The sequence below is a fragment of the Mus caroli genome, chromosome 3 (assembly GCF_900094665.2).
Source record: "Mus caroli chromosome 3, CAROLI_EIJ_v1.1, whole genome shotgun sequence".
Taxonomy (NCBI): domain Eukaryota; kingdom Metazoa; phylum Chordata; class Mammalia; order Rodentia; family Muridae; genus Mus; species Mus caroli.
Window position 1 is genome coordinate 150,867,751 of NC_034572.1, and position 26,883 is coordinate 150,894,633.

Sequence of the window (26,883 nt, forward strand, 5' to 3'; positions counted from 1 at the left end):
CAATTTCTCATGCAAAAAAACCCCAAAAAACCAAAAGCATACTTCTACCAGTTTTAAAGAGGCACCATTCTCAGATTAGTGGCATATTCTACAAAAATAGTAAAATACAGGCTACTTTCTGGGTTCTTCCAATCTTCTCCAATAACATTAGATTTTAAAAAAGAAAAAGGTGGGGAGAGGGTTAGACAACTTCCTGCTCCTTAACGGTGTCAGGTTTCATGGGGCTTGCTCTTTGCCATCAGGTTATCTTGATTTCTTCTGAAAACAACTTATCAACCAACAGCATCAGTGGCTCCCACCCCCACCACGGTGGCTATAGCATTTATATACCCTCTGAAATATCCCCAGGATACCAAACTTGACACACAGAACTATCTGCAGTTGGCAAAATAGTCCCTGCTAGAGGCAAATCAGTATGCAGCTGTGGACTATCTCAAGTAGCCCCATATCCCACACCTTCATTAAAAACATAGTTTTTTAAAGAAATAAAAAAAAATTCTCACTATAGTAATAAGCTGCGTGTTTGAAAACACGAATAGAGACAGGGTGGGTATAGTCAGAACTCATCTTCCCATAAGGCACAGCTACCACCCAAGAGAACAGAATGCTGATTGCCCTGGTATTCCTCCCAGTTACTGACTAGTTTGATGCTCACCAACACAGGGATACTGCAGCCCATGAGCTTGCCTCCCAGCTCATTCAGGCTTACCATCAGGCATTTTTGTGACTTGAACTGCCAGTATTTTGTTTTGCACAGAATTTGCCACATTACCACATGGTTCTTTGATCTACTAAGTTTTTAAGTGAATGTCACCTACATTCAGCTTTGTTTTAAAATGTAATGGTTACTCAGACCATTACTGGAATTTGATGCATTTGTCATAAACCAAAATTTAAAAGTATCATACCATCTTTTAAAAAGTTACTCAAATACAAACTGGAAAAATACTTTTATATGCAGAATTCAATTTTTAATAATTTATATCCAAACCTTTTAGACTATAAACTTGTCTTAATCTTCCTTCCTCTAAGCCACCCAACACTAGCCATCTACCTGTTTAATATTGTAATACAGTACAAATGTGACCAGCAACATACGATTCCAGAAAGGCAAATTTCTGCAATTTCAATGAAAATATAAATTTGCTAGGTATAGGTGAGATCATATTTATTCCTAAGACACTGTTGGATGAACTTAGTTCTGTATCTAAAACACAGGTTAAACCATAATTTAGACAGAAGGTATTGCTGACAATTATGCAGGCATCTACACTGAGGGGGTAGACTCCAGTTATTGTTTGAATATGTAGACAGGGAATGATGCAGCTGACATATGTTCAACGTGTGAATAAACACAACCCAGCTCTACAGAAGCATGACTTGTGAGTTTAAGGGTTTTATTATCAAAGTCTTGTAAAACAATTTCAGAAACTGTACATCAACATGGCACAGACTGTAGCCGACTTTTGTTTAACTGCACAAAAGTAAAGCTTGTAACTAAGAAAACAGTTGCCTACCTAGTCTGCATATAACATGGAATCACTGTGCATAAGATACTACTGCAATCAAAGTAACACAAGTTTATTGGTTTTATACAACTTGAGATCAAATAAAAGTACATTATCAAGGAGAGCTGTCGTATTTTAAAAGCACATGAAGGTCAATTTAAAATGCACCACCACTTCTTGTTCAACAGTGAGCTTTAAAACTAATAAAGTTGGAAACTGAAAATCAGGACAAGGTCATTTTCTAGTGATGGGCTGAGTTCACTGGTAGAGATGTGAAATAAATTATTGGGGGGAAAACAAGTAGCTATGAAAAAGTGAACAACTAATTCAAAACATCATATTTTACAGCCAGTTTTCTTTGAAAAATTTTTACTGTAATTTAAAGCCTACTTAGCCATCAAAAAAGGTTAGTGCATATATAACCTTTGAAAGTTAAACAAAGCCACAAAAATTTAGCCACAAGGCTCAAAAGGCTTATCTATCACAAATGTTTTTTTTCAGATGTAACTCTAAGAATGTTAATTTGTCATGTCAACAAACAAGACCATTAAATAGGTCACCGTGTCAGAAAGTTTCATGACGTTTGGGGTAACATGCAATCAGTGCATTCCCTACATGGCTCTATCACGGCAAGGACTCAAACTCTAGAAATATTCTAAGTGAACGCACTGAGGATCATAGACAGAGACAATCCATGCCTGCTGGAGATGCATGCAGCTGTTCATCTGTGTTAGAAGCAGCAGTTGCACAGCTGCTTGATCACGCAAATGGATGTAACCATGGCAATGCTGGTCACCCGGGTACCACTTTATAGCTTTTGCTATAAAGCACTAGAGGTCACAATCAGGTGTTCTGAAGCCATTGGTAATGTGCAGCTGTATACACCTAGGTGAGATGAACACACACAGCATTAGAGATCACAAGGAATGACACTGAGGACCATCTGCAGCCAGCCTTGGGCTCAATCACTCATATCCATGTCTTCTTCGTGGTGATCATCCCCGTTCACTTTGGACTCTCGAAGGTCGCCCACCCCCTTCTCCACAGAGCACTCCTTTGTTTTAGGGGATACTGCTTCTGTTGGTCTCTTTTCCTCTTTCTTTTCCTTCTCACTGTCATAGCCTTGCTCCTCTTCATCATAATCCCGAGTCACCTGCTTTGCCAAGGAGAATGGGAAAATAAGCTTCTTCAAAGGAAAAACACTTCTTAATAAAACAGGAGCAGCACCATGGTATCAGCACCCCAGTCTGTGTACTTACTTTTATGTCTTTGTCACTCTCAGACTTCCTTTCTCGTTCCTTCTCTTTGTCTTTGCTCCTCTTCTTTTTACTTGTTGATCGTTCCCTTTCATCTCTGCTTCTTTCTTTGTCCTTATCTTTCTTCTTCTCTTTTTTATGTCTAGAAAGAATAGTTAAAAATCTGTTTATAAAGTTGCTTTGCAAAAACTGGCAGATGATGAGCTTAATCAAGCTCTCTAGAAAGGATGCAAAGAGCTCAGTTTGAAACACTGGGTAATCAAAGTAAGAATTTAAGCTGCATAGAGCCCTAAAGTGCTAATCATCCCAAAAAAATACATACTAGAAATGTCAAGAACAATGCCTTAAATTCCCCCCAAAAGAAAATTACTGCACATGTATAAAAGAAATCTAATAATTTAAAAAACATTAGTCCCAAATATTACAAATCACAGATATAAATGATACCCCTACCTCCTTGGGGATGGTGAGCGGGACAGCTTTCTTTTAGGAGACCTGGGCTTTTTAGGGGATCTTGTACCACTCCTACTTCGCCGTCGTCTTCTCTCTCTAGAATCACAAATGTGCAAACTAGGCTTTAAAATATAGTGTGGTCTCACCAGCTCCACTAGGAGCTTCCACAGCCCAAGACCTGCCTCACAATACTGTTTTAGGCAATAACAAACTCAAGCTTAAGAAAAGACTATTGTGAGATCCAGAAGGAATTCTTTATCATATTTAATGTAAAAATGTGACCTACAGCTAGCACTCTGGAGTATTTTTACTTTCTTGATGGTATTTTTGAGACAGGGGCACATAAGTTAGCCTTGAATTGGCATTCTCCTGTCTTCAAGAACACCAAAGCTTATTTTAGTTTTGTTTTTGTTTTTTTTAAAAAAGATTTATTTATTTATTTATATATTAAGTACACTTTAGACATCCCAAAAGAGGGCCACCATGTGGTTGCTGGGAAATGAACTCAGGACCTTTGGAAGAGCAGACAGTGCTCTTAACCGCTGAGCCATCTCTCCAGCCCCATCTTTTTTTTCCCCCCGAGACAGGGTTTCTTTGTGTAGCCCTGGCTGTCCTAGAACTCACTTTGTAGACCAGGCTGGCCTTGAACTCAGAAATTCACCTGCCTCTGCCTCCCAAGTGCTGGAATTAAAGGCATGCGCCACCTCTGCCCTTATTTTAGTTTTCTTCTAAAAATTTTACAACATTGGTTTTCAACTCTTTGGTCCAACTTTTCAAGTTTTTGAAAAAAATGGCACAAGCCTGGCAAATGCTGTACCCAAGAATCTGTGAACATCTGATTGAAATGGTATTGAACATTAATTAAGAAATCTTTCTATAAAACTTGCTGCATTACTTCTATCTTGACTGTAATAATATATATATAGTTACTGGAGCCTTAAAATTCTACCATTCATTTATAACCAAATTATTATCTGGGAAGTAAACATTTTGAGCATGACACGTGACTATAGTAAACATATCACAATGAAGCTACCCCAAACAACTCAGGATACCTTAGTCACTAAGACTTGGCTGTTTAAGCCTCATTTGTTCAACACTGAGTTAACTGTCTGATTCTGGACTTCTTGTGGCCTGCTGAACAGTCATGCCCCCTGGCCTCATGTGCTGCTGCCTTACCTGCTTGCACTCCGAGAGCGTCTGGCTGTGCTGTAGCTTTTTGGTGGAGTTTTGGAACGTTTCTTTTCTTTATCTTCTTTCTTTTTGTCTCTAGCAAACAAAATTTAATAAAGGGTGACGACTACAAGTCATTCAATGTAATCTCACCCTTTCTTATGACAAATAACATATTTGTAATAAATTTTTTCTAAGCTTCCCATTTTTTGGGGATAGTTCACTAGAACTTATCTCTGATAGAAAAGTGGCCTATGCTCCTAATGGAGGAGCTAGAGAAAGTACCCAAGGAACTAAAGGGGTCTGCAACCCTATAGGTGGAACAACAATATGAACTAATCAGTACCCCCAGAGCTCGTGTCTCTAGTTGCATATGTATCAGAAGATGGCCCAGTCGGCCATCATTGGAAAGAGAGGCCCCTTGGTCTTGCAAACTTTATATGCCCCANTATAGGGGAATGCCAGGGATAAGAAGTGGGAGTGGGTGGGTAGGGGAATGGGGGGAGAGGGTCTGGGGGACTTTTGGGATAGCATTGGAAATGTAAATGAAGAAAATACCTAATTAAAAAAATAAATTAAAAAAATTTAAAAGTGGCTTATCTACTGAGAAAAGTTTTTTAAGATGCTGGCTAGTTTCCTGTGTTTGGTATTGAGTTCAATGGGCTTAATCACTGTTGCTGGGTCTTTTTCACTTGATCACAAGTTCCCGAACTCTGTTACCATGTCAGAATCCAATAAATCACCATTGCCAATCCTTTGCTAGCACCTGTTTCCTTCAATACACCCACGCTGAGGAAAATGCCCATCTCAGACTAAGCCAAATCAGCTACCTTTTTTTGCTATTGCTAGTCAGTGGCACTGAAAACTCTCCCACCACTAAAGATAGGTACCACACCACACTCAATTCCAAAATTCTTTACAGATCCTTACCAATTCATTTTATTTAAATCCCACAGTACACACTCTCTACCTTGTCTCCTTCCTACTCTGGTCCTCGTCCTCCAGCAGTCATCTTCTTGTCAGGCAGTCTTTATTACCAAATTTCCCAACAGGCTCCATTATACCTTCTCAAGTATACCATGCACTGTTGGTCGTTCAAGGCATAAGTGTGTGCTATATCATTATATTCTCCCTTCAATAACTGTTCAATATACCTGAATTTCTACAGCTATCACTGAACATGATTCCTTCTCATGTCACTATTCCTTGTTCTCAATAGAAAGGTATTAAGGAAAGGAATACCAGGATTCCTTCTCTGTGTACATAAATAGTTCCTTTCTGATTAGTTAAGGTACATGCTCACAAATGATAAATGATTTGAAAGGTAGGGAAAGCGAACACTATTATTTTTAAGTTATTCAAAACTAGACTGTTGACTTAAAATAATTTTTCTCTGAATGAAAAGATGGGTTCTTTTTTAAAAGATGTATTTACTTATTTTTAAACTTGTATGTTTCTGTATGAATTTATGTGCACCATGTGCATGTAGGTGCCTAGAAGCCAGAAGAGAGTGTTGGATGCACTAGACCTGGAGTTACAAGTAGATGTAAAAGAACCTGGTGTTAGTTCCAGGAACCAAATCCAGGTCATCTATCTATAAGAGCAGCAAATGCTCAAACTGTTAAAAGCCATCTTTCCAGCCCCAAGAGTAGTCTTAAAAAAAGGTATTTTTAAGTGGGGAAAAAAAACCTACCACTTATTCTTTCGTCGTACAAATCCTCAATTTAACTTTATTGGTCCTATTAGAAATCTCTAATATGGCTACATGCCTAAACCATAAATGATCTTTCAAGAATGTTTCCAAATACTGATGATGACATGAAGATAAATGAACACAGCTAGCTGTCTGCTTAGAGCTCCTTGGCACACAAAGGATATCTAGGAGTCCTAAATCCACACCCAAAACAGTGACTAAATGGAAAAGAGGAGCGCCAACAGGTAGGTAGGTAACTAAGGAATGTTAAGACTGGCTAGAGGGATGGCTCAGCAGTTAAGACCACTTGTTGCTCTTATAGAGGACTCAGGTTCAATTCCAGCTAATCTTATGGCAGCTTACAACCACTGTAACTCTAGTTCCAGGGAATTTGATTCTCTTAGACTGTGTGCAGCAGGCATGCACATAGTACATACACACATATAGGCAAAACACTCAAACACATAATTTTTTTTAAAATGGAAAAAAAAATTTAAGAAAAAAAGTTTGTTACATCTTCAAGGTGGCAGGAGACAAGAAAACCAAGAGCAGCATCCTCAAGCCATGTTTCTTTTCCACCCTGTCCCCTCTCCATACCTCAATTCTGTAACAAAGAAGCCTGGTACTGGGGTTTCAGGAACTGTGGCTGTTGCTTCTGCTTTGCACAAACGTACCTGGCTTTGGATGTGCTCCTTGACCTTCTACCCCTCTCTCGGGAATGAGATCGTCTCCGTCTTGGACTTTTGGATCTCCTTCTACTCCTGGATTTGGAGTGTGACCGCCTCCTTGACCGGCTTCGTGACCGCCTAAAAATGTAAATCAGTAATGTGTGCATGGAAATAAAATGTACACTGAACCCATCTCAGAGCTAAGTACCAAGCACCAGAGAAAATTCCCCTCTTTTCAGCTGCGATCATCATTTTGCCCAGTTATCTTCTAGACCTCAGAAATTACTGGTGTGTGTGTTCATGATATGCATTCACTTGTGCTTGTGTATACAACTGAAAGTCTATGACTGTACACTCTACAAGTTGATGGCAGAAGATTCCATAACAAAATATAGAACCAACAGATATAAGTATTTTGAACTTATATCACACATTTGAAGTATGTGAAGGATGATTTTTTAGAAATAAACAAAGCATATTACCCCTTTAAGGAAAAATAATCTATTGTCAACAATAAAAATCTGCCTTCCAAAAGAAATAAAAACATATGAAAAACTAAGTATGAGTCTGATTTGTTGGTTTTCTGATGAAGTCAGAGATATCATTAAATGCCAGTGCATAGTGTTGGGTAGCAACCAAAAGTCATGCTAAATTTGGGCAATTTATCAAGCACTAATTATAATTTCCTGAAAATATTAAAACTTTTCTAAGTGCATACTCAAGAGGCTAGGTTTTAAAATATGCAAACAAGGCTGATTATGATCAAAATAAACTATGTGATTTACATATTAAATATGTGAGCCAATCATGGTGAAGAAACAGGTTGATCTCTGTGAGTGGCTTGGTATACATGAGTTCTAGGCCAGCAAAGGCTACATACTGAGACTATCTCAAAATAAGCCCCCCAAAGGAAACAGCAAAAGTAAACAGAAATAGTGTAAAATTTGAAAGTAAAACCTTGTTTCTATTAAGTTAAAACTTTAGATTGGTGAAGTACAACAAACCCTTGTTTTTGGGGTGGTGAGTAATGTTGCAGAGCTATGTAAAATGATATGGATTAGCTGTTATGACTTTCACAATGTTTAATATAGTCAGATATAACCCACATAAGGTACACTGACTTTTTTTTTAAATGTGAAAACAAAGACTCCTAAGTTTAGAGAGAGAACTACTCTGCTACAGAAAACAAAACCTTACATATTCACAAAAGGGTATAAACTAATGTGAGAGATCCACTACGCAGATCTAGATCTGATTTTGGGTAGAATTTCAAGTTACTTGCTCTTTTGATACAATTGTAACATTTTAGTGTTTCCTATCAGTGAAAGGACTTAACACTGATTTGATTCTAAGTAGGAACAATCTGTTCACCCTACACATTTCTCCTAAAATGCTCAAGGAAACCTCCTCTCCGACTCCATGAGCAGCAATGACCAATGATTAGATCTACTTCACCAAGGAGGTGGTCTTCAGGGCACAGTTGATGGTCAAGAGAGCTAACCTGTGTCTGGAGGATGAGGGGGTCCTTCTCCTCCTTGAGCGTGATCTTGATCTCGAATGTCTTCTCTTTTCTTCTTTCTTGTCTGATTTAAGAAAAGAAAGAAAAAGCTGTATTAAGAAATGCTTAACCAGAGGTGTATGTGAGTGTATGTGTGAGATTGAGGAATCAAAGTCCAGCCCTCCAGGTGTCCAGAAGCACGTGTAACCAATGAGACAATGTGCTGGCCTTCAAAGAATATTTTGTCTTTATTTCAGCCTTTATTAAGATACCCTCAAATGCTATAAATGTTCCTAATTCCACTCTAGAAAGCTTCAGAGACAGGATTCCTCAGCTTTCAGTAAATCCTATCGCAACTATAACTGTTAACTGAGGTTTCATCTGCTATCTAATAATCTGAAATGCTCCCGAGGGCTCAATCATCCCCATAAGGCACCTCTGTGGTTTTCTCATTTGGTCTTTAGAAGTCTCTACTGAAGGTGGTCCACAAATATACCTACCTTTATCAGGCACTAATATAAACATTTCAAATCCTGATCCAATGAAATGTTCTCATCATACACAACTGTGCATGTATATATAAAGGATATCAAGAATACTGTCTCTAGCACCTAAGTATAATTTATATCAAAATTTAAAGCGAAAACCATGACTTATTCTCCTGTCCCTCTACTTTAGTGACAGAATCTGACTGATTTTAGGAAGACAGCTATTTCCTAATATATGCCTATTCTTCAAGGCCATTCTCAACTGTATACTTAGAGCAAAACTGCCTCATTTCCAACATACCAAGTTTCTTTAACTCAGGAGCTAAGAGGCAACTAAAGCCATTGCCCTCTTCACATGTTCACCATTACCAAATGATGCCACTAATTTATTTTGTCATTTCATTCATAGGCTTTAATTTACAGGCATTTCACAAGTGAAGCCATATGACCATAGAATTCATTATAGGTAAACCAGTCATTTCAGCCTCAGTTTTTAAAGAGAAGCAGTTAGACATTCTATTACAGTACAAACCCAGCTGTACATCTATGACCCCTATCACTTACGTGACACCTTATCAGATGATATACTATAGCATTTGCTATCAGTTTATTTTTATCAGTTTATTATTTATACTTTAAAATTACTTTCCAAGTAATAACATTTACACTTACTAAGGAATAGGAGTTAAAAAAAATGAATCAAACATTTATTTAAGAAAATGTGCTTCATTACCACAGATTTACAAATACATAACACACATACACTGGGAGGATTCATCTAATCAACCTCAAAAAGACAGTCTGTCCAGAGCTTGTTTAATGGTGGTTATACCTGCTTAGCATCCACAAGCCTCCAGGTTCCCTCTCGGCAACTCCTACCACCACCCAAAAGAATCTGATTGGCACTCTACTACATGATTTTTGTGTCTCAGAATACAGAAAGTCTTAAAAACAAAACAAAACAAAAAACGACAAGAATGTTATTCAACAACTTCTACATGTAGGCCATTACCAGCTTTACCAAGAACTAAAATTTAACATTCAAGGAAAGTGTGTATGAGCATTTTACCTGGCTCAATAGCGGCAGAAATCAGGGACTGGGCTTCACGCACTCTCTTCATGGCTTCCTCTATTTCTTTACTAGAGGTGTCTGACTTCAGACTTGGTGAAACAAGACCAGCTGCTACATGATTCAATCTGGAACAAGAAAATAGTTTAAAATTTAAGCTTCCATTTCAAGTAAACAGATATGTTTCACATACCATCATTATTTGTAAATAATCCTTGAAAGCAAAATACCAGGGACCACCATTTTAATAAGCAGCATGCAGTGAAGTGCCACTTACAATGTTTACAGAGACCTGGAATAAGAAAATACTTATTTTGGAAAATGCTAGTATAAGAGAACATATTGATGCTCAAGTTAACCTTTCACCATAGGATTTAGGGGAAAGCATTACGTATTAGACTACAGATGGGAAGAAACTAAGGCAGTGGTCAATAGTTCATAAACTTACACATGAAATCTTAACCAAAATAGGTAACGAACTGTCTTTAAGTGCTTACACATGCAAGGGAAAAAGCAAAAACAAATCCAATAAATTAGACAACCTCAGTTATCAATGTAGAGGGATGTCATCAAGAACAGGCACAAATGGCCCTTGAGACTCAGCAGGCAAATGCTATTGCTGTTAAGTCTAATGACTGTGGACCTCCTTAAAACTGTCCTAACCCGAATACACACTGTAGCTTGTATACATGCACACCACTGTGCTAAACAGATTTTCTTAAAAAAAAAAAAAAGAAAGAAAAGAAAAAACAAGTTTTTTTGGAAAGAGTGCTGGGTGTGATGGCATACTCATTAATCCTACCACACAAGAAGCAGAGGGAAGCAGATCTCTATGAGCTCTAGGAGCTAGCCTGATCTCAACCAAGGGTATATGAGAGTGGGCATAAGAACCCATTATGTATTGGTGCTACTAATATGCTAGGCTGTGGGGACAGTAATCAACTAAGCCATGTCCTTTGTCCTGCAATGTTCCTCTACTTACTAATAGTGATGTTGACTAACTCCAAATTAGGCTACATTGGGAAAAGCCCCACAAATCTGTTATCTATCAAGGAGAAAAGAATTCTAAGTACTGGGGTAAAAGTACCTATAAGAACTTGGTAGTGTTAGTCCCCTAATATATACTTCCTTCTCCAATTTCTACCTCCCTCAGGGCTCAGACTCTGATTTAAAACCCAAGATTTTTTCTCTGTGGTCCCTCCCCCTGGCACTTCTATGTTTCCCATTTCAATGTATATACTTTGCCACAATGAATGCTTAATATTGATTACAGAAATCCTTTGTGTATTTTATTGATTTTTTTTTTGAGTCAGATTTCATTATGGAGCCAGTCTATAGACCAGGCTGGCCTCCAACTTACAGAGATCCACCTGCCTCTGTCCCTCAACTGATGAGATTGAAGATGTGCACCACCATGCATGGGCTCCAATGTGTATTTACAAAATACAACTTTCATGCTATCACACTATAACAAGCCACTCACAACTATTAGGAAACATTCAAAACCCTTATTTTTGGATTCCCTTTCTTGTTTCTACAATATAATCCGTAATAATACACCAAGCATGTCCTAGGATTAGCTATTTTTTTTTTCTGTTAACTGTAACTGTTCTACAATGTAATATATAACAGAGTAACTATTTTCAACTTGGTATAGTGGTCTATGCCTGGAATCCCAGCACTTGGACAGGAATTTGAGTTCAGGCTTGACCACATAGTGAACATATGGCAAAACTATATTACACAGATATAAAATATATTACATATAAAACTATATTAAAACTATATTATATATATATTTCAAGAAGAAAACAAAAGTAAGTGTTCTTTCGACAGTTATACAGTATAAAACCAATAGAGACCAATGAGAAAGCTTACTTGGGATCAACAGTACTCATAAGTTTCAATAGCTGGTCTGCAGCAAGGGACTAAAAAAAAAAAAAAAAAAAAGACAATGAGCACACAGTGATAAGTGACTGCTATTTTCTTAAGTTTCTTGAAAAGTTGTGGGACAAACTGGCAACCTATAAACTGCAACGCGCTGTGTACATCCATGGCAAAAATGTAAAATGCAAATTATGAATTCTAACAATGGGTAACTTTGTGGCTAAGGCTATAGAAGAGGGAAGCAAATTATCAAGAGTAAGGCTTGAGCACTCTGGGTTTATTAGGATCAGCTCTTGCTTATTCTAAAGACTTAAAATAGAAAATCTGAAACTCCTTAGAGTAACAGAACATCTCTAAAAAGTACAAACTCTGAGAAACAAAATATTCTCTAAATGTGTGAAGGATTAATGACTGATGTAATTCAGTGGTCATTTAAAAATCTCTTTCAAATAAGTCAACAGAGTAAAAAGATTACAACACAATCAGCTAACCCTTGCTTTGAAATGCAAATCAAGGTTTAATGAAATAATACCCTACAAACACAAGCTCACAAATGAAAGGTAGTGAGATATACCTGAGAGTTCAAGTTTGTTCCTGGAAGCCCAAGAGCAGCAAGGGCAGGATCAAGAGCTGGAGCTCCCAACGCAGCCAGGGGAACAGCGCCAATCTGCAACAGGTAAGGGTTTATTATATAAAACATCTTTAACTTTTAGTATTGGGCTAGACACTAACTTTTTCACTTATGTAGGCTATGTGTATAGTGTTATAACGGCTCAATGGTATAAAAGCATTACTGCCATGGTTCAAATTCTGCTGTATAAACTATCTAAGAACTGGACATAACTATGTCCCAGTAAAAATATATCAATAGAAATGAGGGTTGTGGTTTGTAGTTCCTCACACCTGTCCATATGATGGTCAACCTCTCATTTTCTTATAAAACATTAATTCTCTATGATCTATAAGAGAAATGGCCCTCTCAATATAGCCTTAAGTACTCATTGCATCCTCAATGAAAACCAGCTTTGTGCTATGATGACAGGACCCTAAGTACTTTTCTTCTGGCTGCTGTCATGTATGCATGCTGTCTACTGTCTACTGTTTGGATACTAAGGTAGAGGCTTCCTTTGGAAGCCCCCGTATCCTGTTCTCCCAGTTTTAGCACTATCAAGTACAAATCTCAATACTAAGTCCTCTGGTCAAAATGTTTGTGTTCCTGTTGTGCAGCACTGTTTCTCACAGGACTGCTAGTCACTCATTAGATGTATGGTAACCTCCACCTCTTATTCCCTAACCATCCCCCCCTTTTTTTTTCTGATTTACATTGCCAAGATCCTGTCTTCTTCTTGACAGAAGTTTTAGTTAAACCACAATTAAATCAACACAAACATGCAAAGTCTTACAGAGGCAGTCTGACTTTCCATTCATGTGCTGAAGTCGTCTATTGTCAAATATTACCTCAAACACTAAATATACCCTTTCTGAATTCAATGGGGTTGTACCTGGGTAAGTGGGTTGGGGGTAGGCAGGAGTCCACCACCAGGCAGAAGACCTGCCACTGCATTAGCTGGTGCCAATAGAGACAAAGCCTTAGTCTCATCAGGAATAACTCCTGCAGAGAAACATCCTTGCATGAGAACACACTCTCTTTGAAGACAGAAAACACACAAAAACACCCAGAAAATGTCTCCCTGATACACCACCTGAGTTTGTTGAAAGTACTTATGTTCGCTAAAATATAAAGTTTGATCTCTATGATTATTTATCATTAATTTTATGTCAGAATGAAACTTCAATGTGTGAAAATTTGTTTCCTTTTTCTCTACAATGGTTAAGTTTCTAGAGTAAAAAAAAAATAGCACAATACACACTACTGTTTTGTTAACACTGCCAAGATTTCATCACCTGTACTCGATTTTTAAGTCATGAACCAAACGTAAGCAAGCACAGTCGGTTCTCCAGGGGTGTGCTCTCAACTTTCAAAAGCTGTTTTATGAACAACGACTCGTGTCGGCTGCTTCACTATAAAGCACACAGAAAAATCAAGATACACAAGACAAAAAAAGTTTGATTTAGGGGTTAATAATATGGTACAGTTACTATGATTTTCTTTACACCTACCATACAAATTTTGTAAAAATTAAAAGAAGGAAAGTATGTAAAGGAAATATTCTGTTGGAATCAAGAGTAGGGCTTTTGCTGACTCATGACATGAATATGAATGTTTCTGAAGGTCTCTGAATACACAGGGGAAATGTGTGTAAGGGGAGTAAAGAGGAGAGGGAGGGAGAGGGAGGGAGAGAGAAAGAGAAGGGGATGCAGAGAGGAAGGAGGGAAGAGGAAGGGAGGGGGGGGATAGAGAGAGAGAGAGAGAGAGAAAGAGAGAGAAAGAGTGAGAGTAGGTAAAACATGGCACATTCCTTACCTGTACAGTAAAATGCTTTAGGTTCCAATATGTGCCATGCCTACCATATCAAAAAATGTTGCTATATAGTGTCAGTTCAACATCTAACTTGTTCAAAACTCCTTAAGCCCAAAACCACATGTATGCCTGCTTTTAAAGCCTAATCTGTGTATTCAGATAAAATCTAAAGGTCCTAAGACAAATTATTTATGTAGACAATTTAAATTCTATCCAACAGCAAAAGCCCTATACAGATGGATTAATCTGTTAATGTGCCCAAGCCCCCAAAATGAGAGTTCAATAATACAATTAAACTACATATTTGCAAATACCAGTAGTATTTCTGTAATACATATTAAGAAACTGCATCTCATCATAAAACATACAATATGTACAGGGCACTTAAGAGAAACTGGATAAGCTGCAGAAGAAAACTGTTGGGTGGTATTTTCAGCAGGGCCTGGTATATAGTTCAGGCTGAACCAGGGAAAAGAACTGTAAAACACAACAACAAAAAAGAAAAACCACTGTTAAATAAAGGTAATGGTTCCTTCCACCTACACTGAGAAGTGCCGATAATATAAACAAATGTATACTACACAGCACTGCTATCTTGCTTGTGTCAGAGCTGTCATCAATTTAGATACCGAGAGTTATGGAGGGAAGGGGAGATGATCATTTGGATATAGGGTATTAATGCATCAATATTAACAACCTACAAAGATAAAGGGATAATTTTGCATGCAAAATTATGTCTCAAGAGGATATATTAAGTATAACATATTACTCAAATTAAGTGCATCTCCAACATTTCTGGCAAACTAAAATCCTCTTGAATTTATTGTGAGACACCTGAGAGAAGATCTGCATCCATTTAAAAAAAAGTCATGCATCTGATCCTCTGATTAAAAAAAGACTAAAAACAAAACTACAATTTAAAAATAGCAATGAGGCCCCTCACCAGTTAATTTTCATGCGTCAAGAGTATTTTTTTTTACTGCTGCTTTGATAGAACCATGAAATACTGCATGAATGTGTAGAAATGAAAGAAAAAGAAACAGACAAAAGAAACAAACATTAACCAAGGAACCTAGATGCCCCCAAATCCATTACTATTAAGAGCACCTTCCACATCCAGCTAGCTATCTCTCTTTTACCAAGTGAGGCTATTCTTACCGTATACTTTTGGTCTATTGTTCTAACACACTGACCAAGAGCCAACACCAAGTGTTAAGGGCTAAAACCAAGTGACTGGTGACAAAGGGATTGAATATATCAGTTTACTTGTGGAGGGAACATTAATACAGCACATCATACCACAAATTAAATGCAGCAAAAACAGATTCCTGAACTAAGTATTTCTAAAGCTCTATATATACTCCCCAAAACCTCACTTTCAAAACCACATCTACAAAAATTACTATGGCTTAAAATAATTATAAAGACCCAGATATATGATATACTATATATTCCATCCCAAGCTCATTGTATTATGGCTAACTGAAGCACTCTGCACATTACTCACATGACATGACCGTCTCAAGACCTACTGTCTACTTTACTCATCCTGAATTGAGTTCTGTAAGTTCTCTGTTGGTGTAAGGTGGTGGTTAAGTCTTATCTTAAAGAGGCACACTGAAATAAAAGGAATTGCTTATCCAAAATACACTAAATCAGCTTCTTTCTGACTTTTCTTTCATAGAAACATTGTTACTGGCCTCACATCTCTCACTTTAGCACACTGTTACCAAAATAGCATGCCTTAACTCATCTCCGAATATAATTTCTTTAGAAAAACCAGAGGCAATTCTCTATGATTAGACATTTCACAACTTTCACAATGTATGGTGGCAAATCTTCACATTTGTCTTCAATTATCTAAGAAGCATCTAAAAAGCAACAATTACAAGATACAGCTTCCACTAACCAGTTTATTAAAGGAAAGGGAAAGCATGTAGATCATGGACAGTATATTAAATTATTAAGCTAAAATTCAGTACGTATATCATGTCAATGATTTCCTCGAATAAAGATTTATAGTTACCAAAAGCAAACCAAGCAGCAGTTTACTGGGAACAAGCTAACTGTAAAGTATGCCTTTGAAAAGTTTTACAAAATGGCATTAAAATAGTGCTGTCCTGTCACAGCGGCTTTTAGATCCAAAAACCTGCTCATTTTTTTTTTTTCCTGTCAAATTACTTTAACAGCCTAAAACGTAAAAAGAGAGAAAATGCAGTTAACAAATGGTGACAGCAGGAAACACTTGGGGGCTCGAGTGCTCGCTGGTTTAGTTAGTGTCTAGAGCCTGCAGCTGCAGAGCACCCACTGTGTCCAGCCATCTGGGAGGGTTTTGCATGTGCCTTCTCCACTACAAAAGTCACACACACAACAGAGAGAAGAGTTTATTATTTTGAGATATTCTAGAAAATATAACAAGAACAAGAAAATCTGCCATTAAAAACAAACACCCAGTGTCCATCTGGCACCTAAACTATAGGAAATCTTAAACTTTTACAAAACTAAAATTACTGCAACCCTTGGTATACTGGAATTCAGCATGTGGTTTTTGTTTTTAGTCTATTTTAAGGTTGGAGTGAGTGAGAGAATAAAGGAAATAAAGTTGACTTAGCTACTGATTTTAGAACATAAGCATCATGCATGAATTTGAAGGTTTCTGTGAGAATGATATGAATGATTACCTTTGGGACTTCTCAATACTTCACATTAATATATCTCAGAGTTTGGAATTCAGTTTAAAAAACTTAAAAATATTTTAAAGATAGCAAAAAGTTAATTACCTTATAAAACAGACGTTATTTCTCAGTTTTAGAGTAAGAAAAAAACCTCCAAGTAATAATTATGGAGTGCAGTATAACAAGGGTTTCAAAGTAATGCTTGGAATCTGACAGGCTAGTGATGCTTACTCTACATCTACACTGTGGCCAATGGCCAGGCAGGGGTGCCCACATAGGTAGTGAAACAAAGCACAAACCTTCAGCATATGGTACGACTATCAAAGCTCTGTCAACGAACACAGTGTTTGTCAGATGCTGTGCCACAACTGCTGAGTCTGGATCATGGAACTTAACAAAGCAGACACGAGAGGAGACTGGCAAAGGTGAGTCACTAAAAGATAAAAAAATATCATTAGAGAAAAACAGCACTGGCTAAAACACATATACATCACCAAAAGGACAATGCTCTGGTAAAAATACATAGATGAATGTTAATTTGTTTTAACCAATTGAAAAGAGAATGTCTTGCATGACCTGATGACTTAACAGAGTGAGATGCAGTGCAGACATGCTCGTATAATCACCACTTAAATTGTAACACAGCAGTTTAAAAACCATTTAAGTCAGAGAGACAACCATATCATTTTGGTGACTGTGCATACATGTGCTTGTGTTGCTCAAGCTCAGGGTAGACACTGAACCACTGACCTACAACCCTAGTTCCAACACAAACTGTTTTTATACACAAGTGACAGTTCTGGCGTAGAAAGTTTTTATTATAGGTAATTTCACAGTGTAACTAAAAAGGTAGAAAGTAGACATAAGCAGGCACAATGACACAACCCTATAATCCGTCTCCCCAGGAAGCTGGGACAGAAATTGTAAATTCCAGACCAGCATAGGCTACACTGAAGCCTTGTCTCAAAAGAGCAAAAAAAAGCTACATCTATTTGATAATCAATGAACATTCTTGGCCTGAACAACAAACCGATAGATTCAACACCTTGACCCTACATCTGTAGAATATATAAGAATTCTTTTTTTTTTAAAGATCTATTTATTTTTATATATGTGAGTACTCTGTCACTGTCTTTAGACATGTCAAAAGAGGGCATCAAATCCCATTATAGACAGTGGTAAGCCACCATGTGGTTGCTGAGAATTGAACTCAGGACCTGTGGAAAAGCAGTCAGTTCTCTTAACTGCCAAGCCATCTCTCCACCCCTATATAAGAATTCCTAAGCACTTTAAATAAGGCTTTCTGGTCTAAAGCCACTGTCAGACAAAAGAAAAAAATAGCACATACCTGGGCATATATACATGTTCTATAGCAGCTCCTCCCCATACTACACTTTAAGAAGAGCACATTGCTTCCACAGATAAGTGATAAAGTAAGTGCAAGCTATGGCAGTGAAAGATGATAGTGAATAAGCTTTTAAAGAGATATAATGGGTCAATTCCTAGCATAACCCAGACCACAAGTTACTTGGGAGGTCAGTTCCCCAGGACAGTAACAATCTTAAGTCTCTGACTGTGAGAAACCCTATCCAGGCTCCCTGACAGCACAGCAACATTAACCCTTCCTTCTACTTTAAATTTTCCAGATATGTGAATATGAGCTTAGGGTGCAGAACCAAGCAACAAGGCAACCGCATCCATAAAGCTGAAAGCTCAATGTTTCTAAAAGGATAGGCTTTCTTTTAAGACAGGGTGTTATGTAAGTTCAAGCCTTGCAAGACTCCTGATCCTTCTGCCTACACCTACCTGCTGAGATTATGTGGCTCAATGGACACATTTTAAAAAAAATGTGTCTAGAATTTGAGAAAAAATTTCAATCAGAAACAGTGAAAAGAATGTTCTAGCGTGTGCGCTAGGACACCTGTTTTGTTTTGTTTCTGTCATTTTTGTTTTAAATTTTAGCCATTAAATTTACAAAGTTCTTCAAAATGAAGTTACCTTCTGTTCTTAAAACCCACAGAACAGCACCTTAGGAAATTATAGGCATTCTTTAACACCGATAACTGTTGTCGAATTTGCGGTGAAAACAACCCCAAACCACCATCACAATAACAACGAAACTCAAACCAGTTCTTAGAATGAAGAGATGGTTGAGTTAAGAGCACTTCTTGTGAAGGACCCATGTTCGATTCCCAGCACCCAGATGGGCACTTACAACAAACAGTCAATAATTCCAGTTCGAGGGGATGCAGTGCACTCTTCTGGCCTCGCATCAGGCATACACATGGCACAGAAATACATGCATGCAAAGCATGTATATACAGAAAAGGAATCTTAAATTGCCTTCAAGTTAACTATGTCCCACTTACCAAATACATTTTATTCTGCGTAAGGACCATGTTTAAAAGCATAAGTATCTTTACTCAAAGAAGCAAGAAAAACAGTTCCCTTATGCTTCTACTGCTGAAAGAATTTCAAAGTATCTTCTAAGAAGCACATAGAAAATTGTGAATTCTGGTGTTTACCAAGAGCCCACTGAATCAGAATATCTTTCCCAGGAGGGACTTCATTCTTAAGATCCCCCTATTCATGGACACTCAAGTTTAAGAACTTGTGGCTTAAAAGCATGATTTTTGGCAAAGTTCTGATGCGGTTTCTGAAGAGGATGACCATTCAGAAGAGTTCATGCCAAGCTCACTCCTAGACACTGTGTAGACCTGTAAAATCCTATTTGCGCTCCACAATGTGAAATACACACACACACACACACACATATATGTACACACACACACACACATATATGTACACACACACACACACACACACGAATGTATAAAATAGGAAACAGACTCAGAAAAAAAAAAGAACTTGTGGTTTAGGCCATCACTCTAGTCTTTTAACTCTACCTTAGTACTGTGTCGGCCATTTCTAAGCAGAAGACTTTTAAGCTTTATAAAGTAAAAGGCAGCACAGGTAACAAGAGTAACAATCACTTGAGAACAATTTTGCTGACCTCATATGCCCCTTTCTAATTATAGCATGAAATATTCAATAACTCATTAAAGTATATTTTTCTTGAAAAGTGGGTAAGATCATTAAAGTGATCACTGATCATGTTTGGTTATGAAGGCTTCAAATGAATAATCTGTTGCCTTCGAGTACAGTGTAACACTGACATGCTTCACTGGGATCCTTACCTAGGTAAGTGTCCCACTGTGATATTCCTTTAAAACTAAATACTTTACTATCCACTTCTACAATAAACACCATGTCTATAATCACAGCAATTGAGAAGTAAAAGCAGCAAGATACTGATTGGAGGTCAGCATAGCCTACGTTGATTCCCCCATCCCCCTGCAAGCCTTACAAAGCCATTTCCCGGCCTGAAGTGTTTTAGTAGGTGTGTTTGGGGCATGCATTCTTCAAAATGCAATGCTGATGAACTCAAGAATCTTGGTCTATGAAAGGCAGAAGGCTGACCTTATTCTGTGAATTGGTGACAGCTGCCATGCTACTGTTTGAAGGTGAGTACACAGTACCCTATATCATTTCAAGGAATAAACAAACCCTGCAACTATTCAGCTTATGATGGAATTACCCATATCACCACAAAAAGACCAGCTTAAGTCTATCACGACCTCTTTTAAAGTACTGTTCACTAGCTAGGTAGGTCTACAAGGGAAAAAACTAAACAAACAAAAAGTAAAATGCCCAATACAACACCCACTTCTTTTATCTTTTATAATACAGTATAGACTTGCTTTGGAGAATAAACAAAGTGAGTGACTATAATAAAACTTTTAGTAATCTGCAGGAATAAAATCACAAGTTGAACATATGATATTTTTTGTAGTTTTAATATTAGTTTTAGGAGCAATCTGAAGGGTAGGATGTGTTGAAATAAACAGAACATCAATTTCTGTATGCTTTTATAAGGAGCTACCCTGTGGATTTCCAAGGTCAAGATTCTGCTCCAAACAACTGTTCCTAAAACACTACGAAACTGTTAACATACTAATGTCAAGCACTAAACAGTTATGTAAAAATATTTCAAGTAGGGAAGCCATGAAAATTAATAATTAACACATAGGCTTGTATGATCAACTTCAGCATGATTAGTGATTACACACACAACAGATGAGTGTGATGATTCTCATTTCTTATTCTGAATTTAAGGGACAGCATTAACCACCAAAATTGGGCTGGCAGTTTTACTAACATTAACCACTATGTTTTCAGTAAACTTTATAATTGTTTCTAGAGGACATACAATTATTTCAAATGTGTTTTCTATCTTCATACTTTCTTTGTTCTTTACAATGAATACACTCGTCTAATACCGCTGCAATAAAAACCACTTTTAAAACAAGACAAAACCCACATAAACCCTAACTCAAATTTAAACATTCCGTAAATTATTTAAACACACCAGGATTCAGCTATGATGAATTTCTCTGAATTATATAAAAACTTAGCATGCAGGCCTATTGACTGAGTCTTCTGTCGAAGGGTTATAGGGTTTGATGCTCTTCCGTAGTTCAAAATTACTTATGAGCAATCCTTATTTACATCAAGTGAATATAACAGCAACAATTTTACTTCCTTTCTAACAAAGCACTGGGTTAGTTTTTCCTTTAAAAGGGGGATTTAATCGAAACATTAAGTGCCCAAAGCAAAATGATGGTATAAACAACACGAAGAGGAAAAACATTCCTTAAACTCCACTCGGGCGCTCATCCCCGGCCTGCGGCCTGGCAGGCCCGCGGATTTTCCTCGCTAGGCTCCGGCGGACCGCGCGCCTCGCCTCACCGGAAGGGCCTCGGGCCCGTAGCGCCCTGGTACTCACTCCGGCGGGAAGAGGCGCAGCTCGTCGATCTTGCCCAGGAAGCCGAAGAGCGTCCGCATCTGCTCTGAGCTGGCGCTCGGAGACACGTTGGTCACCTGGATCACCTCGGTGCCGCCGCCTGGCCCGCCACTGGGGCCTGGGCCCGGGCCTGGCGCGCTGGGGACCACTGCCGTGCTGCTCATGGCGCGGGCTGCCTCCTGCTCAACACATCAAACACAAGACAGAGTGAGAGCGCGCGGCACTGGCCGCCGGCCGCACACAAACGGCCGCGGACCTCGCGCAGCGCCGCCGGCCCACAATTCCACGCCCGCCCGCGCATGCGCCCAGATCCCGGAAGTACGCGTCCAGTTCGCGCTCCCGCAACTGTCCCGGTTGCGCCCACCCAGCTGAGCCACCTCAGAAATGGTTCCTGCTTACTCCACATAGCACCAGAAGCATTTTCAGGCAGAATCCCTCCACCTAGCCGCTGAAACCTCCAGCAAAGACAGTTTAACACATACGCCCTGCCTCTGTTCGCTCACTGAACTTTAACTTACCTTTACAGTCCTTCAATATATTACAGTATACGGTCAGCAGTTTGAAATACACCCGCTTTAACACGAGTATTCTTCACTACAAAAACAAAACAAAGACCCCCTGCCTTATTTCTTCAGCCACATCTGACCTATTCCAGTTCTCCAACATAAAGACCCAAAATTACTTTCTCTATGCCTTTACACAAGCCACTAAATTCCCTAATCTCATCTCAATACCACCTGTTAGTAACAGCACTGTTTTTGTTATTCAAATGTATTTCCCAGACTGCAGAACCTAGCACAAAGTCTGAGTTACTTCCAACGAGCACTGAACACCCCAACCTACTTTAATTAATCATTTATCATACAGGCCACGCTAATTTATTTGACTCAAAACTACCGAGAGCTAAAAACCTCAGACTTTACACGGAGTTACAAATCTCTACACTTGGCAAATAACTCTTGGCCAATACTGACAAGGATGCAACTGACTTACTAGGTTTACTCACTAGTTCAGTGACAAAGTTCTTAAGCACAGAAGGGAGGGGCTGATTAATGTGCCTCATCAGAGTTTAAAACAAAACAAAAAACATGATCACTCATCAATCACTCCCAAGATAGTGTTAAGTAGTTTCTCAAATAACAGGTATCACTCACTGTTAATTACAGATTCTCACAGATCAACGTTCTTAGTATCAGGAGTACATACAATGCACTACCCATGACAGAACAAAGAACACAATGACAAGAGCTCAAGCTTTGTCTTTTGATTTTCAGTGTTATTTAACATCAGTTTATTAGCTGTAAAAGGTATATGAAAATCTATAATACTGTTTTACATTTCAAACAAAAAATTTTATTACTTATTTATAGTGTATGTGTGTGTCACAGTGCCCTTTGGAGGTGCCCTCCTTCCACCATGTGGGTCCCTGATCAAACTTGGGTTTAATCCATTTCTACATTTTTCTATATGCTTTATGTTTTATAATAAAAATTATAGTTAAACCAAAGAAAACGCTGTGTGATAAAATCTTCCCTTTTTTTTTTTTTTTTTTTTTTTTGAGACAGGGTTTCTCTGTATAACCCTGGCTGTCTTGGAACTCACTTTGTAGACCAGGCTGGCCTCGACCTCAGAAATCCGCTTGCCTCTGCCTCCCAAGTGCTGGGATTAAAGGCGTGCACCACCACCGCCTGGCATGATAAAATCTTTTAACTTCAGAATCTGATTTATGTAAGACTTACTGAGCACACTAATCGAGGGCATTTGATGCAGAAAGGCTAGCAAAAAAGTAATTTATTTAAATGAACATTTTCAATCTGTTTTGACTATCACCATAGATCTACTAAGTTGAATAGGCAATGAAATACTTATCATTGTTAATGACTTTCACAGAAATAATATAGCTAAAAGCAGGTGACAAAAATCTTAAGACAAACAGCAAGTATATCCAATCTATGACAGTTTAAGTGATCGTAATTATCTGCCAGAAAAGGCAACAGAATTATAGAATCTGGATATAGGCAACAAATTCTTTCTTCTCACTATTTCTCCAATATTATAAAGGCATCCCAAACTCACAAACTTCTCCAAATACTATGTCTCTACTAACTTCTAGAGATTTCGGAGATGCCAGAAGTATAGCATAACGTGTATAACACAGAAAAAAGATAGCCAATGTTCCCAATCTATTGGAATTGCAGTTCTTTGACAAACTCTCCATAAGCAAACATAAAGATGTAAGAAATGCATGTACTAAAAAGGCAAGAAACTCTGCACAAATTAACCTCTTTTTCTCTTACTAGAACAGAAACTACTTATTTAATAAGTTAATCATCAACTATAGCTTTCAACTATGAAAAAAGTCTAATATATACACAAAATTTCATGAGTGGCACAGCCATGTTTGAAAATGTACTATTAAATTGTAGTGGTAAGAATGGATTTCCCTATCTTTATTTGATAATAAGTTTTACTTTCTGTCACGAAACAAATCAGCACTTTCTGGGTGACTTGATTGCTTATGTTTTTTGGTATTTTTTTAAAGTAATGTCAAGCGATATTAAATAAAATGCATATAATAAACCATAGCCAAACACCTCCATTAAAAAAAGGGCAGATATGCCTAATCTTTAGCAGGACAGAAGAGGGCTTCTTTTCAGTATTCCATAGAGCTGGTGATAGAACCCAAGGTCTTTGCAAGATATGTAAGTGTTCTATAACTGAACTACATCCCAAAAGATGTGATCTTTTATTTTATTTGGTGCTACTTCAATAATGCAGAATGTCTAATTTTAAAAAATTATTTATTTATGTATATGTGTGTGCCTGTATGAGCCTTTATGTGCACCATATGTGTGCAGATGCTGGCAGAGGCCATATTCTCTGAAATGGAGTTAAAGGGAATTGTGAACTGTCCTGGAACTCACTCTGTAGACCAGGCTGGCTTTGAACTCAGAAATCCTCCTGCCTCCTGCCTCCCAATTGCTAGGATTAAAAGCGTGCACCACCACGGCTTCTGTAGGTGCTTTTAACAACTGAGCCTTCCAATTGTCCCCAATTGTCTAATTTTAAAACCCACAAATACTTTGAGTGCCACTACTGAAAAATGTTTCATTTTAAATGCATTATTAGTCTTAAGGTAATTCAACTACCATAAAGAACAAGTTGTCAAGACTACACTCATATATTTTATAAACAAGCTCAATTCATGAATTAGCTTCCAGTTTCTATCAATTAGCAACAAATACATAATTTTCTGAAATTCAAGAGATAATTTTGGCTACAACCTGTTTATTTTTCACATGCTATATAAGCATAATATACAGTATATTATAAACTTGTATTAGCCAAATCCTTACGCCAGTTCATACCTATTGATATAGAAATATGCAGGATGTGGTGGCACTCATTTTTAATATTAGCACTTGATAGGCAGGGTGGATTTCAAGTTGGCCAGTGTGATCTACATAGTGAGTTCCAGGCTAGCTAGGGCTACATAGATTCTGTAGACTCTAAAACAGAACACAACAAAACTCTAAAATACATTTGTGTGAAGAAACTGCATGTGATACAGTATGGTCAGACCACACCAAATCTACTTTTCAACTAATACTGTTCTCCTCATTAGGATGACAAAAGAGTTATGCAGCCTTCTCCCTGCATATGTTCTTTACATTTAAAAGAAGGGGAGAAAATCGGTGTTGGAAAGATGGCTCAGCGTTTAGAAGCACTTAAGGTTTTTTCAGAGCACCAAAGTTTGATCCAGGCACCCACATGGCAGGCGGCTCACAATCATTGAGTAACCACAGTTGCAAAGGATCTGATATTTTCTTAGAGCAAAAAACGCAAACATCAATACACAGAAAATAATTAATTTAAAAACATTTCTGTGATGGCTGACTTTATGCTTAGAAGTTAAAAATCTCTGTAGTTAGGCAAAATTAGACCTCCTATGTTAAGGACTGCTAAGGATATATATTTTTAACTGATGTTTCTGTAAATAACTTTGTTCTGCTTGCACATAAACACATTGTAATTTTGCATTCTTTGGCTTTATAAACCCGACTGAGGTGGCTGGGCGCTGCATTCTAGTGAATCTCTAAACATCCCCAGACCCATAACCATTTCATACTGGTGAGATGGCTCTGCAGGTTGGTGGAAAAAGAACCCACTCCCTCAAGTTGTTCTCTAACCTCCTGAGGCACCAGGGCACGTGAAACCCTATTCACGTGTGCAAAAACGAACACTAGACTTAAGAGGAATGTAATAGAAAGTCAATTTCAGTCAAAGAATTTGATGCTGCGCTGCACACAGGATTCACGGCCTTGCCCACGTTAGGGAACTATATCCCCAGCCCAGGATAGTTGAGGGCTACTTCTTCGTTTGAGGAAATACATCAATACTTTGTAAACTCCAGAAAAAACTAAGAAGGAAATCGCTACTTATTAAATAAAATTTTCTCTTTTTTTGTATTTACAACAAAAACTACGCATTTAAATTTTCTTTGCTTTCTTTCTTCTTCTTTTTTTCTTTTTTGAGACAGTTTCTCTGTTGCTCTGGCTGTCCTGGACTCGTTGTGTAGACCAGGCTGATCTCCAACTCAAGAGATCCATTTGACTCTGCCTATCTAGTGCTATGATTAAAGGCGTGCGCCACCATGCCAGGTCAGTATTTACATTTTCATTATCCGAAGTTATTTTTAAAACTTCGTAAGACTGGATTATCGGTAAGTCAGTGAAAAATAAGCTTCGTAAGCGTGGGACCAACTGCATAAGTTAGTCTGTAAGCGAGCAGGATTCGAAGTCCGAGCTGCTCGTAATACACCACAGCTTTTAGCTGTCAGGTGGGTACCTAATCTTAAGGGTCAAGCTTCGTGACACTCGCCATCCTGTACTCCGGGATCAACTCGATCACCGCGCTGAACGCAGCGATCCCAGGCCTAGCGCTCAGGCCCACAGGCCGCGCCTCAGGTTTCGACGCCACCACATTCTGATGCGAAGTTGAGTAGCGCAGCCATGCACGACCGCGCTGTCTAGGGAGCCTATGTTCCCCCCACGAGGACCTCTCAGCCCGTTAGACGCACTTACCCGAAAGAAGTTTCTCCTGAGGGCGAGGTTGGTGAGGGCAACGGAAGGGCTCGTCGGTCCTGCGGCCCCGGGAGCTGGCGGTGACGACATCAGCGCGCGCAGCTAGGGCAAAGCCCGGATTACTGCGAGGCGGAAGGGGCGGGGT

General features: G+C 38.3%; 1 protein-coding gene across 5 annotated transcripts; it reads right to left on the reverse strand.

Annotated features, from left to right (window-relative positions):
- Positions 1 to 1,383: 1,383 nt before the first annotated feature.
- On the reverse strand, positions 1,384 to 26,869 carry Srsf11 (serine and arginine rich splicing factor 11). 5 transcript variants are annotated; one of them, XM_021157588.2, is made up of 14 exons: positions 21,637 to 21,833; positions 17,090 to 17,223; positions 15,059 to 15,121; positions 13,599 to 14,592; positions 13,196 to 13,305; positions 12,268 to 12,360; positions 11,685 to 11,734; positions 9,807 to 9,934; positions 8,253 to 8,334; positions 6,758 to 6,889; positions 4,397 to 4,486; positions 3,218 to 3,313; positions 2,768 to 2,906; positions 1,384 to 2,664 (listed from the first exon to the last, which is right to left on the reverse strand). In XM_021157588.2, exons 7-14 carry the CDS (start codon positions 11,702 to 11,704, stop codon positions 2,470 to 2,472), a joined length of 882 nt encoding a protein of 293 aa, XP_021013247.1. In that variant the 5' UTR covers positions 11,705 to 11,734; positions 12,268 to 12,360; positions 13,196 to 13,305; positions 13,599 to 14,592; positions 15,059 to 15,121; positions 17,090 to 17,223; positions 21,637 to 21,833; the 3' UTR covers positions 1,384 to 2,469. The 5 variants fall into 5 exon arrangements, with proteins under 5 accessions (XP_021013247.1, XP_021013246.1, XP_021013244.1 ...); XM_021157587.2 differs by lacking the exons at positions 13,599 to 14,592; positions 15,059 to 15,121 and adding an exon at positions 26,739 to 26,869 and having other exon boundaries at positions 1,384 to 2,661; XM_021157585.2 differs by lacking the exons at positions 13,599 to 14,592; positions 15,059 to 15,121 and adding an exon at positions 26,739 to 26,869 and having other exon boundaries at positions 1,384 to 2,661; positions 3,218 to 3,334.
- Positions 26,870 to 26,883: the final 14 nt, after the last annotated feature.